General features: G+C 34.7%; 1 protein-coding gene across 8 annotated transcripts in view; it reads right to left on the reverse strand.

Annotated features, from left to right (window-relative positions):
* The window catches only part of DIAPH2 (diaphanous related formin 2), a 266,450-nt gene that overhangs the window by 118,545 nt on the left and 132,026 nt on the right, over window positions 1–15,879 (reverse strand). For all 8 annotated transcript variants that reach the window (XM_069811506.1, XM_069811508.1, XM_069811507.1 and 5 more), the window contains one exon: window positions 15,432–15,557. In XM_069811506.1, the coding sequence (XP_069667607.1) occupies window positions 15,432–15,557 (126 nt within the window). The remainder of the gene's footprint in view (window positions 1–15,431; window positions 15,558–15,879) is intronic.

A 15,879-nucleotide genomic window follows, 5' to 3' on the forward strand; every position in this document is an offset into this window, starting at 1 on the left:
CTCTCAGTTGCTTGTCAGTTGTACCCTATTTTAACAAGCTTCAATCAGTAGATCTGATGGTTACCTCATCTAGATACGAGTTTTTTGGTAAAGTGTGGGGAAGGAAGAGAGAAGTCAGTCCGTATATTTCTAGGTTTCCTTTAATGCAGCAATGTCAAAACTCCTCATTTTCTTGTTTTTAGAAATCTGAAGAAGTTCAGATCATATGTTTCAAGAGCCTAGATGTTCAAAATCAAGGAGGAAAAGGAATGATTTTACATCATCTGAAAAAAAAAAGCATAGAATAAATTTATTCAAACTGAGATTTGTTTAGTGCAAACAACTGTTGCAATGAAGTGTTCACAAATTAAAGTGCAGAACATGAGAGTGAAAGACTAGACTCTAAAAATGAGTCTATTTTGCACCTAAATAGTATTTTGAATACTAGTTACCTACTTAAAACCACACCTCATGTATTATTTGAGTAAAATGGTGCATGTCCTTTCCCTCCTCTTTTCTCTCCAGATATTAATGCAAAAAAAATGTAACCTAACTTCTTGGGCAATTATTTGCTAGGAACTCACCACCGTATGCACACAAATAGCCTTGCCCCAAATGACTGGGATTAAAACAAAGAAAAGTCAGGAAAGTGAAGTAATCCCTCAAATTTCTATCTCAGACAACAAACACTTAAGGATATTTCTTAAACAAATGTTGTGGTCAGACAGAAAAGCAAAAGGCATAATCACAGGGCAATCAGGATCTGAAATGGAAGTTTTCTATACTCAGACACACCGCTTTAAAAAAAAAAAAAAGAGTACACTTTCTTGATGACATCCTTCCCCTCCAAAGAGGTTTGGATTTTTTTTAATTATTATTTATTTTTCTTTTCAGGGAGTGGAGAAGGATAGAGGGCAAAAGCAGTTCCATCAACCTGAAAATTTTTGATAAAGCAATGTCTCATGACAGTTTGATTTTGATATCTAATGCTGCAGCTCCAGGGATTTATAAAGTCCACTCTCCCTTTAATTCCAGATTTTAAAATAAACATAGAGCAATTAGAAAATGGATCTCTAATGAGTTATCATGCTAGCAGTGCACAATTCCTTACAAAAATATATTTCAGTGATCTAGACAACCTGGTTTAATATAAATTTAAGGATGAAAGCACAATTTCCCTCAGGCAATTATTCACAATCAAGAAGCCTTTAGATTTCCATGTATTTAAGTAGATTTTTGTTGACAGAATTTTATTCTTTAGAATCTCCTAAACAAGCAGGTTTTTCTTCCCAAGTAATTTTTCATGTGTCTGTGTAGATTACTGTCAAAAAAGTCTTCTCTCACTAGTTAGCCAACATATACTCTAAAAATGCATTTCAGCAACCTTTTTATACTTTTCTCCTTTCTTGTATAAAACCCTCTCTTAATCTTACACAGTAGTAGCTTTGAAGCACAATTTTAGATGCAGTCTTCAAGGTGCAGAATAGCATGGAGCTCCCTCATGTGGTAAATCCACATAATCTCAGGGATTAAACAAACAAAAAATCCAGCACAAATCTATAGTCAAATGTCTGGACGTAGACAACCTACAGAAGTTTGTACTATACACTTTACAGAATGTATGTTTTTCAGTAAATAAAAACTAGAAAAATAAGGTATTTGAAGTTCTTAATTGCCCCACAGCTACCTGTGGCATATCATTACACTTCCACATTTGTAACATTCATCCAATTTCTTCCTTTATTCATACTGTAATGGAACCTACAGATTGTTTGTACACTCCTGTTCACAGGATTTATAGTATAGCCCAATATGAAAGAAATCAATATAATCTTATGTCCCGCCACATCAGGGCTTTCCTTCTTCTGAAGAAATTAAGATCTGAAGGTAGAAATATACTGTCAGAAATAAAATCGATAATCTGCTTTGTATAACACCATTTTCATTTACAGTATTCCACATTTCTTGGATTTTTAAATATTAACTTTATGAAAACGGTACCTCAGTCCAGACCAGTTAAAATTCAAAGGATCATTTTCCAAAGGGATTTATCATTTCTTTTACTGATACCAAATAGTTGTAAGAGAAATGGATATTATTCACTAAAACATGACACATTACTACGATTTTCAAGTTCAATTTAAGTAATGATTTTACCTATATAATCCTATAGTTATCACCTGGAACACCGTGGGCATTTTCAGGTTTTTTTAAGAAAGATTAATCAAATAGGAAAAACAAATAAAAAAGGAAAGAACATTTTGCAATAAAAAAAGTGGAAAGCTCTTAAAAAAAGTGTTGTGTGTTGTATCTGGCAGAAAGACATTTTGCATGATTCAATTCTTTCCGCATGCATCTGAATGAAGGGGAAAACAAGAAGGAAGAGAAGAATCCTTTAAAGAGCAACACTAAAGTAAAAAAATGAGTGTCAACTGACTGAAAATCCAGATGAACTAGGTAAATTCACCATCTGGGAAGAAAAGTCCTTCCAAAACGCTTCTAATGGACTTAACTGAGGACAAATAAGCACAAAGTTTTAGTTTAATTCACAGGTTGAATAGTTTTATGAAAACTCATATGATTTTTCATGAAGAAAGATGAGTTACTAACACTTTTCTCTCATATTTTTGGCTCTATCTGCTTCTCCTTTTGCTCTCCTCCCCTCCAGGCCCAGTCACATATCTTTGTGCGATACCCCCCCTCCAAACTGACAGCCTACTTTCAACTTGGTGTAAAACAATTTGCAAACTTACCTAATTTCTTTCGCATGTACTATCTACATAAACATAACAAAATCCCCCAAGTCCACACACTTAAAATGCTATCGCTACACAACAAAATAAAGAACATATCCTTAGCAAAATTCAAATTAATTAGTTTTCCTCTGTGAGGTACTGTGAACATATGATCTATACTGCATTTCCAACTGTGTTTGGTTCTCGTTTTTTCACCTTATATCCAACAGACTATATCCTCATGAATGTACGTGTCCACTACTGTTCTTCTCAAATACAGTATCACACACTTTTCCAGAGTTATTCTCATGCTATTAGGTCCTGACTCCTGATTACTCTCCCAGGGCCCTTTGGCATTTCTCTCCCTTGTGTTTGCATTATTTACTGATTTATTATCTGAGAATTTCACTGATATGCTGTTTGCCTTTTGTTACAGACTCTTCCTGAAGCTGTTACATAAAAGTGGACTTCACACCAGTCTCTGAAGAACCCTACTGATACCTTACTCTATGTTGCTACTTATCATCATCCTTTGTTTATGCCCTTAAGGCAGTCTGTAGTCTGTGAGGGTGATCTTGCCTCAAACCAACAATTTTCACATAACTGGTCAAGCACTGAAACTATTATTTACTAATCTCTCTCTGTTGGCTTATACTGTATTTTGTTCATAAAAGAATGGAATCTCTCATGATCAATTATGCAGGCCTGTGTAGAATTCCTTTTTCAACAAGGAACATAAAGATATTAAAATACAGGAATATAAAAAAGGGAATAAAGCCAGGTACCAAGCAAAAGCACAGCAAAGTATCATAACTCATACTAGGACAAAAATAAACATCTGGAATATTGCCAGATCAGACTTGACCAATTTAAAATTTTCCAAATTCTGTTTCACTGAGTAACACACAGACTGTATCAAATTAAACAATTAACATGAAATATCTGAACAGTATCTCTCTTATTTGATGGTATGTAATAAAAACAGACTAACAATTCTTTTGATGCATAGTGCAACCACAGAGGAAAATACAGAATTTCAGCATAACTTAAGGAAAATTTCATACTTGTGTGATAAAAAAAAAAAAACCAAAAACCCCACAAAACCACCCACATGTATTCCAGAAAGCTTCATTATGCCTCATTAAAGCTGAGAAAGAGAGCAAGTAAACCAAAGATGGCTTTAGAGTTGCAACCGATAGTGTTTGCTCTCTGGTTCAGGATGAACCTGCTACTCAACATGCCCCACAAGATTCACTTGTAATTCCACACTGACAGATTTAATGTAGAAGACAGACTGACAGTTTTTTCCACCACTATTTCTCACATACCTCTTAGTATCACATTTACTCAGAAGAAATTAAGCAAAGGGCATAAAAAATAACGCTAAAACTATGCTCAAACCTCCTTCATTCCTCGACCCTCTTCTGTCAAAGAAACAGTTTAAGGAAAATACACTTAATGTTATACTGTCTCTCAAGTAGGAAGACTGGACTTGACCAAGCAGGAAGATACCAAAGGTTTTTTTCTACAAGGTTGAACTCATCTTTAATTGGAAAGAGTCTCTAATTCTACAAGGGTTGCAGCTTAGTAACCATGGATGCTCAAAGCACATTAGTACATGAATGAAAACAAAGTCTGATTTTAAACGGCTAGTATTAAAAGCTGTTTACAATTTTGAAATTGGAAAATATAATACTTCCTAGAACTCCCACAAGGATTCTAACAGTATCATGACAAATTGATTCATTTTTCGACTGAAAAAAAGAAGTAGTTTATTTGGGAAAACAACTAGCAACACCACCATTTACTGAATTAAATAACAGACCATACCCAACTGGTTTTCAGTCAGGACCAGAAAAGGAGACTCATTCTCCTAGGATAGTAAAATAACTTGCCTTGTTTCAGCAATATGTCTTTATAAGTTAACTTTGTAAAAAGATTCACAGCTTTCATTTGCTTCATATTACAGCAAACACAATGGGAAAATGTGTTGCAGGTCTAGAATATTTACATGCAGCAAAACCAGTATATTTAGCCTTGTCTTAATTCAATGATGTCTACTGACCTTCATGACAAGTATCTAGTCATACAAAATGTGACACCAGTCATACAAACATTTCAAAGCAATTTTAGTGGGGGATTAATTTTTTTCAGGGTGAAGAATTAGGTAAGTGAAAGGATTAGTAAATGCCACAAGGCCATACTGACATTTCTCACTGGAAATGAAATTGAATAGCAACAGTTATATCATGACCATCACTGAAAAAAATGATCTCCTAAAAAAACAAACCAACCACCAAACAACCAAACCCAAACCAAAAACTACAGCTTCTGGGATTGTTTCTGCGAGTGCTGCTGTGCTGCTCAGGACTGAGATTTTCAGAACCTGTTTCTGTTATTGTGCCTTCCAACTCCAGTAAGTCCTGGCCGTATTTCTGACCTGCTGATTATCTAATTTTTGAACTGGCACCTATAAAAAGGCTAGTCTGCTCAGATCATTTTATATGCCGGGAGATATACTCTCTAAAGACTAAGTAAACTACTTAGGTAAATTTCAGCTCAACATCAAATCGCAGTCTTCTTTTTCCCCCAGCTTAATACTGTCAGTTGAATATACATAACTAAAACGAACACAAATTGCCTGTGATCTGATTTAGAACTTAGCAGGGTCAGTTCTTCAACAGGATTCAAACTGCTGAGATGCTATGAGCTTGAACAACTAGCAATGCAAAAATGGAAAAAGAAAACATTGTTTATTCATTGATGCCCTGAATTTTTTAAAAAAGCTGCTAGCTTGGAAGAGAAAAGCAGATTATACATATGTACTAATTCTTCCTATCTTCTATCACAGTGCTTTCAGAAGTGGGATTTTCTGCCTATGCTGATGAAATACGTCAGACCTTCAGATACACTTCTAAGAATTACAAGCACGATCAGTTTAATCAAGTGTGTCTTGGTTGCTTTAGCATACCCATCTAAATACGATGCGAGTGTTCAGAGATAAAAGATTTTTAAGTGTAATCTCTCATAAAATGATATACTGTTGACTTCCTTTTCAAAAGTGCATTTTAGTGATTCTTTTCTTACATTTGGGGCAACACAAAATAATGCAAATTTGGGGCATACCCATTTGGTGGCTGTCAGTCAAGCAACTCACTGAAATCTCAAATCTGATACTCCAGTCACAAATTTAGCTTTCTTAGAGGTACATGAACTTAGAACAGAGCATCCTGGATGCAAAATCTAGCATACACCAACCACATGTTTTGGGTTTTTTTTTCTTTGCTCATCATGTCAATCAACTATGCAAATTTGGGTAAAAACCCTACAGAATATGTAGTAGAAGGTGGAAGTTCTTAAGAGCACTTTAGTATCTCATTAACAACGAATTCAAATTGACCCAAGTCTGCAGTAGGGGGAAAAATGGTATTCCTAGTACTTAAATATAAATTCTACTGCAAAAAGTTCCTTGCGACATGAACAATTTATATACCTGGGAATGCACTAAGGTAACAGAAATCCAGAGAACTTGAAGATAAAACAGGAGGAAAAGTTGCTTACAGTCAAAAGCAGGCCTACACATTAATCTGTACAACTGAAATTCTAAAGAGACACAAGGGAAAAAAAAATATCCCACCTTAGGTATAAAATGAATTGTAAAGCAATAGATGTACAGCATAATAGGACTTATATGTACTGCTTAAAGCATTTTCCATTTAAAAAGTAGTGAGCATATACTAAAAATGGCTTACAAAGATGCAGAACACATTTGTAACTTTCAGGGTGTAGACAGAAAGAAAAAGTTTGCATCTTTTTGTCATGTTGAGCTTTTCCTGCCACTAATAAAAGTATTTCTAAACCTTGTCATTCTGACACTGTGCCTCTTATCTCAAAAATCTGGATCTCAGTCTTTATTCTTCCATCCACTGGCCACTTTCCATTCTCCTCTTACTATATTGTCTTCCAATCTGTCTCTAGCTGATTGCATTCTCACTTCCCTTTCTGTTATTTTACACAACTGACTAGAACAGAACAATGAAATGAAAGTGATTCGACAGGAAGCCCAACAGAATCATAGCTTTAAAATTAATTCCATTCACATTCCTACTTCAGCAGTTGTCCTCAGCCCGTATGGGCTGGTAAGAATCAGAAGTCAAATAGGAAATCAGCATAGAAAGAGCCAACATACAGGATGATTTTACATTTCATCTAACATAGTAATTTTGGCTGTACTCAGACAGAAAGTAAAAGGGAACCAGAGAACCTTCAACGGAAAAAAAATTATTTCTTGATAATTGTATTTCTAATATACTGCACATACTTGCATATTGACAAGGCAACTGTAACGTCTCTCTTTCCCAGGGGTAAGACCTTAGAAGTTCTTTTCTGCTCTCTTTCCTTGGGCTTGAAACTTGTAAACCACCAATAAGTAAAAAGATATTGAAACAACATAAGATACAGTTTAAACAGAAAACTCCATAAACCAAAGATTCAACAGCAAATAAATGGTTACTTCTCTGTGCTGTACCTTCAGTAGGCAGTGCAAAGTCGTCTTCTTCTTCTACTTACTATTTTACTTTTGAAAAAATAGGGTTTTTCTTGTATATTACTAATTGAAAGTTAAATTAATGACAAGTTTATTTTTGAAGAAATAATTTAGCTTCTACTTAAATGCAGACAGCTACAAAAATCATATATTTTTAAATAGTAACCAATACCAAATCGAGGAAGCCACATTAAATGCTGTAGCACCAGCACCACTACTAGATGCTCATTATAACTTGTTGACATTAAGCAGGATCCTAAAATTTCAGCAAGTTCATAATTGTTTCATAGGTGATAACAAAATAGACCATATGATGGCCTCAGCTGATCCTCTTAAGAATCAAGCAAACCAAAGTTCAAAAGAGTTCAGTGAAGCTTAAAGTAGCCTATTTTTTTCCCCACTGGAAAAAAAAATATTGCTTTTAAAGTTCCATTGTTTCTAGCCTTTATTCATTTACAAACAATATCAATAACATGAATTTAGTGTTATTTGTTCTGTTTTCTCTGTAATAGCAAGAAAGTCTAGCAATTGATGGTTGAAAACATTAAAAAGTTGTTTGACTTTAATTGACATTTAATCAAGTAGTAATTTTTTTCTGAGGTAAGAAAGACGTGGAGACAGCAGCTGACATTTTGATCTCTTAAACTAGAATAAATCACTCTTCTTTCATTTTCTCTCACTGTACACACTCATAAGTCTTCTTAAACAAGACTTTATTCCCTGGTGCTTTCTACTGACTGTTCCTTGGAGTTTGTTTTTAACTGTGAGCAGAAGGCTTAACTTTAAACAAATGTTCAACACTACAAGTAACGAAACACCCTGATTACATTCATATAATGTAACCATAACTGGGAAAAAAATAATAATAATAAAAAAGGCATCATGCTACATCTAGAAGCCAGACCTTTCTGTTCCTTTGTTATTTGTTATTCATCACATAACTTAATACTTCATAACTTTCAAACTACAGTAAGTGTTTGTTCACTGCCTTTTTTGGATGACATAGCTTTTTCTCATTTGGGTGGGGCGGCGGGGGGGAGACAAGAAAGAGAGGGAAGCAGGGAGGGGATAAGAACCAGGTTCTTTGAGAAGTCTGGAAAAAAAAAATCTTATTGGTGCACAAACTTCAGTAACGTAGACCTTCTTTCCCTAGACGCTATTTAGGAAAACTATTTTATCTGGATAAATAACAATTATTTTCCCCCAATACCTCTTTCAGTCAAGAAATGCACTTTAATTAGAATGTGTTCTCAAATGTCATTTTTGTAGACATCAAGAACAAAAACTTTATATAACTATTGCAAGAAAAGGCTCATGTATAACACTGTCTTAAGGATTATACATGACCTAGAATTTGAAAAATCATTGAATGGTTCTCTTTTCCAGTTCCCAAAGTACTGAAAAATGCCCCTACATTCAAATACATTCAGGTGAAAGATAGTTACTTCAAATGTAGGAGCATATACAAAAGTTCCTAGAAAGCTTCCCCCTTTGCCTTTATATTTGAGAAGCCCCAAGTTACGAGCAAATTCAGATATTAACGTACATTCTCATGCAGAAATGAAGGCACCAGTGCATTTCAAATTGTCTGAAAAACAAAACCAGGCTCTCCTAAAAATGACATCTCAAAACACTCTAAGTGAATTATTTTTCCATAACAAGCTAGGAGGAAATCCCAAGTGTTAACAGATGACAAGAGTGTTAATGCCATTAACATTCTTTCACCACTCCATGTCAGTGTGTAAATGACGTCCTGCTGCTCAGTCCTTCTCAGAGAGGAAAAAAGGTTTACAGCCATTTCCAGACGCTGAGATTCTGTTTCGGAGTATATTTGTTTCTTCCCTAGTGGCCTGCTGTAAGGGACTCTGCAGTACAGTGGTCCGTTCAAGAGAATTACCAGCTGATGTTTAGTGCACATTAAATATCTAACATTCTCAGTGCATAGAAGTCCCACACACACTTAAAGCAGACTTCTCCCCAGATCATTTCATTACAACTGAAGTACATCAAGTAAGGAACTAATAAAACTCATATTTCGTTGTGAAACAATAGTCATAATTAGATAGAACTATGAGCATAAATACATATCAAGTAAGAATATATGCCTTCCAGGAAGGCAGCTTTTTTATTACATAAAAAGGATTCTGTTTTAATGAATGGTGTTCCCTCCTGAAAACTAAAAGTAGTTCACAGTTCGCTGTTGTTCTATTTAATGATGAGACAAATGCACACTGCTTTGAAATTTTTTTATCTGCAATAATTTTTGTTCTTCCATTCATAGTTCCCTTAATTTTGCAATTCTTTAAAAATAAGTTTTTAATTCTTCCCATGTATGCTATCAGTTAGAAAAACCTAGTGGCACCATTTACTGCTCTGGTAGGCAAAAGATTTTAACAAGATCAGGCATGTTAGTATCACTTACTAGGGTAAATGTTACAGCTGAACAGCAGAAAAGCTACACAAAAACTTCATTTACGGATATACTAGTACACCTAGGATATATCACATAAATAAATTAATGTAAAATTGCTTACAAACTATATCATGGTCCAAAAGCAACACAGCAAAAAGTCATTTTCTCTAACCGGCAGGATAACAAAAAGAATGAACCTAAGGGCCAGTGACCAAACCGCATGCCCTCCTGCCACCCTAGCTCTACCACTTCTCCCTTCTCCTTAGAGCAAAGCTCAAAGCTCCTGCCTATTTTCTAGACAAATAAACCTTTGTCACTGTGGGGGGTGTGCACAGGTTGGGAGGGGAGAAGTGGTATTTCTTATTTATGTATCCATAGTTCTCAGACAAGATTAATTAATAAGTTCACTCTGTAAAACTTTCCATTTATTCCCTCTGAAATAACTTTTCATTCTGTGGTCTTTAATCTTTCTTAATAACATTTAAAGTTAAACCCCATTAATCTGAGTATCTTTCTCAATCCCCAACTAGACACTCATGTTTTAACATCACTAAAAAGAAACCAGCATATACACCTACAGCAAAAGTAAGTATAAAATTCAGAGTTTTCCACTTAAAAAAAATCTTCCATTACAGGCACAAACACTGAAATAAAACAAGGAGTGAAAGCCAGATTTGTCATAGTCTGTAATTACTTTTCTAAACTGTTGAATCGGACTCCCCAGTGTTGCATGAAGCTGGGCTAATTATAAAACAACCCTCTCACATTTAAAGTTAAATTATTTATAATTTGATCTTCAAGTAAAGTACAATTCTAGTCATGGATCAGATCATGAAAAAGTTGTCTCAAGAATCACACAAATTATTTAATATAGCATGAAATTCACAGAAAGAATACTTTAATATATTTTCTTTCTTTCTTTTTTTTTTTTTTTTGTTAACCATACTATATTCTACTTTGTTACAATATAGCTGTAATCCTCATTTTGAAATCAACTGTTTCTGGTGGCCAACCATACAGGTCAGCTTCATGATCCCAATGACTTCAGAGTGCTGTGAGCATTCCTTAAAACTTAGGCAATTAAATACTTACAAAAAATCCCAATATAAGGCAGACAAACTAAAATCCAAGCACAACAGCAAGATAGCAACTATAAAAATCACTTCAGAATCTTACAGAAGTATTTTCATACAGCTATCTCAAAAAGTCCACAGGGTTCACTCATTACAAAAAACATAAACACACTTACAAGATGCAGAACTGTGTCCCAGTAAGTAGTGATCATGGAAATAACCTTGAACTGTGTTTGCTAACTGAACGCAAAGGTCCACTACAATGATGGTGGTAACAGAGCCAAGTTTTTGATGTAGAAAAAGAGATAGATACTATTACATTTTTTACTCGTCATGCCTACGAAGCTACAAAATTATTGAAATACTGGTTTTAGTCGAAATCAGGATTTCAAATGCATATTAAAAAAATACCAGTAAAGGCTGGGGGAAAACATCCTAAACTACATTACTGCAGGTAGATTTAAGTAACCTGATCACAGCATAAAAATTCTCACACGGGGGAAAAGATATCTAGTAACAAACAGGTCCCCAAAAACTTCAGTGGTTTTTAAAGCGTCACGATGGCTAGAAACCGATACCACAAGGAATCAAACCAGCATCATTATGTATATTTGAGAAAAAAAAATAATTGGCACAGTCTGTTACAGATGTAGCAGAACTTATACTAGTTTAATTTTTAAAGTCAAGATTGTATGCTGTCATAAAATATATGCTTTTAGTTAAAAAAAGGTATGAAGGTGAGTAGCATTATTTGCTGAGACCGTTCTATTATGCTTGAAATCAAATCAGATGATCATACTATATCCTAGTTATTAACTGCTTACGAAAGATGGCAATCAACCTATAGCTACATCATCTGCATTTCTTCTATTATACTCATTGAACCTTATGATCATAAATGGAAAAAATAAAAGACACCCTTAAGAAGGAAGTCACACTGACACAATTACAGAACCAATGCATGTGAATATCTGCACAGCTCTAAAGAAAGTAATGTAAAACTGAACGTGCTTCTGTTATCAAATTATTTCATTTAGTTGCCTATAGTCTTACTTTAAATATAAACTATTCAGAAAACATTAACCCATTTTCCTCAGTTTGTAACTAATAAAAATGTATTAAAACAACCTTTTGATATACATCAAGTTAGCAGACTGCAGTCAAAACTACACTAATTTAATTCTAATAGCTTTAAGTCAAAGGTTTTTAATCAACAGGGTATACTTACCTGAACATATTACGTCTGCAATATATTGCAATTCTTTAAACAGTTTGTGGAATAGTAACATAGTACTTTTCATGTGTTTGTATTTAACTGCTAAAGTAGATTTAGGTTATTTTTAGGCGTTCAAGAGTTACATCAAAGAGTATGCACAGAGATGAACAGTTATATGTGCTAAATAAAAAACCTGATTAAGTGAAATCACAATTATCGTGCTTAGAAATAAAGAAAAAAATCCCAGATGAAAAAGTAAGTAGAATTTCTACTTGTCATTCACACTAACCCTAGAATTAAGTAATTTCTTTTATAGCATTTGCTTCTATATTATGAATATTAATTCATTTTATTATTATGAATTAATATTATGAATGGTATTTTTATTGTGATTGATCTCCTACCTTTAGTATGATACCAAGCAATATTCCTTTCATATTCTCTGAAGAAAGTCTCATCCACAATTACCAGTAAACAGCTTGCTTTATTAGCAGGAACGGGAAAGAGAAACTATGCCTTTAATTATGGTATAATTCCTGCATCCTAAAACTCTCTACTGAGAAATGATTTACGTTCAGCCATGTCTCATTTTCTGAAACACTCAAGCAGTTAAAGAGGTGTTCAGCCTGGAATTCTTTAAATTTCTAATCTCAGTATATGCTATCAACAACAATTCTTCAACAAGCTGACAGAAACAAAAGAAACGCATATTGAAGACTGGGATGTCATCTCCTTCCTCTCCCACACACTCCCCCACCCCTCCCACCCACCCCTTAACAATTATTCTTCAGTCTAAAAAAAATCCAGGACTGTAGAAAACTTAAAAATATTCAATGATAAGCAGAAACAAATTTGATCACTTGATATAAACGGAGATGACTTTCTAAAAAAGAAAAACACAATTTATCAGGTCATCTATTAATTATAAAAACATAAATCCTTAGGCAGAATCAGTTAATTTCTTACAGTCTTATCTATTTTGCCAAGCCACCAAATTCACTAGTATGATAAAAGCTGTCAGACATCTACAGTTCAGGGTGCCTATTTTAATTACCAGGAATTGGTAATCTAGCTGTGACATCAATGTGCGTGCACTGAAGCAAGGCTGCCCAGGAGACTTTCAACAATTAATGTTCAAAAATTTCATAGGATCCTCGTATTTTTGCCAATACAATAAAGCATTAGTACTTTTTTTTTTTTTTTAAACTCTTTTGCATTGTTGGACAATCTTTCTTTAAGAAATTCAGGTGATAAACCGCAGAGCAGAGAAAGGTAAACATTACCTGCTTGGCGGTCTTTTCTCACCAAATCACTGGAGTGATGCCAATCATTTTTGTAAGTACAGTAAATACATAGGTAGCAACACAACAAATGGCAAAGCATTTACTCAACACAACTGAAAAATAATGTATATAACCTGTAAAACAGAGCTGTCAAGCTTAACAAGAACACACGATTGCAAAAAGTGCATTTCAATATGTTGGTTTTGTTTACGAACAAAAGTGGGGCTGACTTGACAGTATTCAGCCTACGCACATGATGACATGACAAAGCATTATTATAAGATTCTTCTGATGTGAATGTATCTCTGGGAAATAATAAGCGCTTTTTTTTTTTTTAATAGAACAACTGATAAATGTGATTACTAAAAAGTCTCTTAACCTTGCAAATAAGACAAGGTGGAAGAGAATATGTAAGTAACAAGAAACAATTTAACACTTGGTCATGAGTTGTCTCCTTAAGCTACTTCTCTGCAGTCTTGTGAGAAACTTAAAATAAATCCATATGGAGAAGATAGTAAATATCTTCTTGTGAACTTCTGTCACTGAATCCATTCAGATGGTTAATCCTGATAAAACTTACTTTCCAAACACACAGTAGTTAGGAGAACCTCTTCATTACATCCACCTACTACATGTGATGAGCAGCTACGAATGACTCTAGACACAGAATCATAGAATTGTTTAGGTTGCAAAAGACCTTCAAGACCATCCAGTCGAACCATCAACCATGCCCACTAAACCATGTCCTGAAGTGCCTCATTTACACATTTTTTGAATACCTCCAGGGATAGTGACTCAACCACTTCCCTGGGCAGCCTGTTCCAATACCTGAAACACTTTCAGTAAAGAAATTCTTCCTAATAACCAATCTAAACCTCCCCTGCCACAACATGAGGCCTTTTCCTCTCATCCTATCTCCAGCCACCTGACAGAAGAGACCAGCACCCACCTCACTACAACCTCCTTTCAGCTAGTTGTAGAGAGCGATAAGGTCTCCCCTCAGCCTTCTCTTCTCCAGGCTAAACAGCCCCAGTTCCCTCAGCTGCTCCTCATCGGACTTGTGCTCCAGGCCCCTCACCAGCTTCATTGCCCTCCTCTGAACATGCTCCAGCAACTCAATCTCTTTCCTGTAGTGAGGAGCCCAAAACTGAACACAGGACTCGAGGTGCGGCCTCACCAGTGCTGAGCACAGGGACACTGGGGAACGATCACTTCCCTGCTCCTGCTGGCCACATTATTTCTGATACAGGCCAGGATGCTGTCATCAGTCCCCTCTTTTTTTTTTTTTTCTTTGAGAAACCCACAAAACCATGACTTCGGTCTCGTTGCAGTAAGAAAGAATAGATGTCACATGAACTACCTGAGCTTCTATAAATGCACAAAATGCCTTGGACTTGGCCACTTGCCATACTTCAAACACTTCCACATATACAGACACGTGCTTTGTGCAAAATAAAAACATGCAGATTTCTTTTAAGAAAAAAAATGGACTTCTGCTTAGTCTTTCTCACAGTTTTGTGAGCTTCTTGCATCTACAGTATACTTGTTACTTTGCACTTTTGAGCAAAAGTAAAGCTGGATATATGAAAATTTTGGAGGGAGAACAAGCTAGACAGATTTCAAATCTGTGGTATTCTCCCACAGATTTAACTTACTAATGCTTAAAGAACCTACAGTCTCCATTCCCAACAGAAATAAAAGGGCTAATCTTTCTTGTATACAAAAAATGTAAATATTTTTTCTCTAAAATGATCTGTTAAAAAATTTAAATAAAAACCATTAACAAAATAAATACTCTCTCCCTTCAAAAAACCCAATACATCTGAAGCTAAAATAATACATACTCTCCACAGTACTTCTGATAGCTTTCTTGAGGGAACTGGTTATAGTGACCAGTCATAAAGATAGTACTATGGGCTTTTTGCCTTTAAGAATGGTATTTAATGATAATTGGTGAATCATTTCAATCTAGAAAACTATCTGGTTTCCCCCTTGGAAGTCTGATTTTAAATGCGTAACCTACTCGGTTATATGGTTTTCTACATTCAGCGTGTTCTGTTATGCTTTCCTCTGTGCTATAATAAAAGCATGGAAGAAGAGACTTAAAACTTATTTTCAAGTGCTGTAAATACTTAACCAGACGATCAGGATGTTCAGATCACCAATGAAAACATGCAAAAAGGATATGCTCATCTTTTCTACAAACTTATCATGTTCATCTTCTGTTTTAGGGAAATTCTTAATGTCAAGTTCTAGGCGCTGGATCTGCTGGTCCATTAAAACAAGGTTGCTCTTCAGAGTCTGGGCTGAAACTAAGAAAAAAATGACAATGAGTAAAAAGCTTCCAGATTCCAGAAAGGGAAAAAACAATGTCAGTATAGTCTTAAGAGGAATTATTCCATTAAGTAGACTCACATTTTTCGGAATTACTGCTCATAAAAATCCTACTCTTCATAAAAATTAAGTGAAAATATCTAATGTAATATACCAAATCATCATATTTAATGTTGAAATGTCACCACTTAATTCTACCATTAGTTCAAATTATTCAATTTCTATTTAAATTTATTGGTAAAAATTCTAATATTTCATTCTCTTAAATCTAATTCAAAGATTAAAAAGTAACTAAGGTTC

Source organism: Haliaeetus albicilla, chromosome 23 (genome assembly GCF_947461875.1).
Source record: "Haliaeetus albicilla chromosome 23, bHalAlb1.1, whole genome shotgun sequence".
NCBI classification, from domain to species: domain Eukaryota; kingdom Metazoa; phylum Chordata; class Aves; order Accipitriformes; family Accipitridae; genus Haliaeetus; species Haliaeetus albicilla.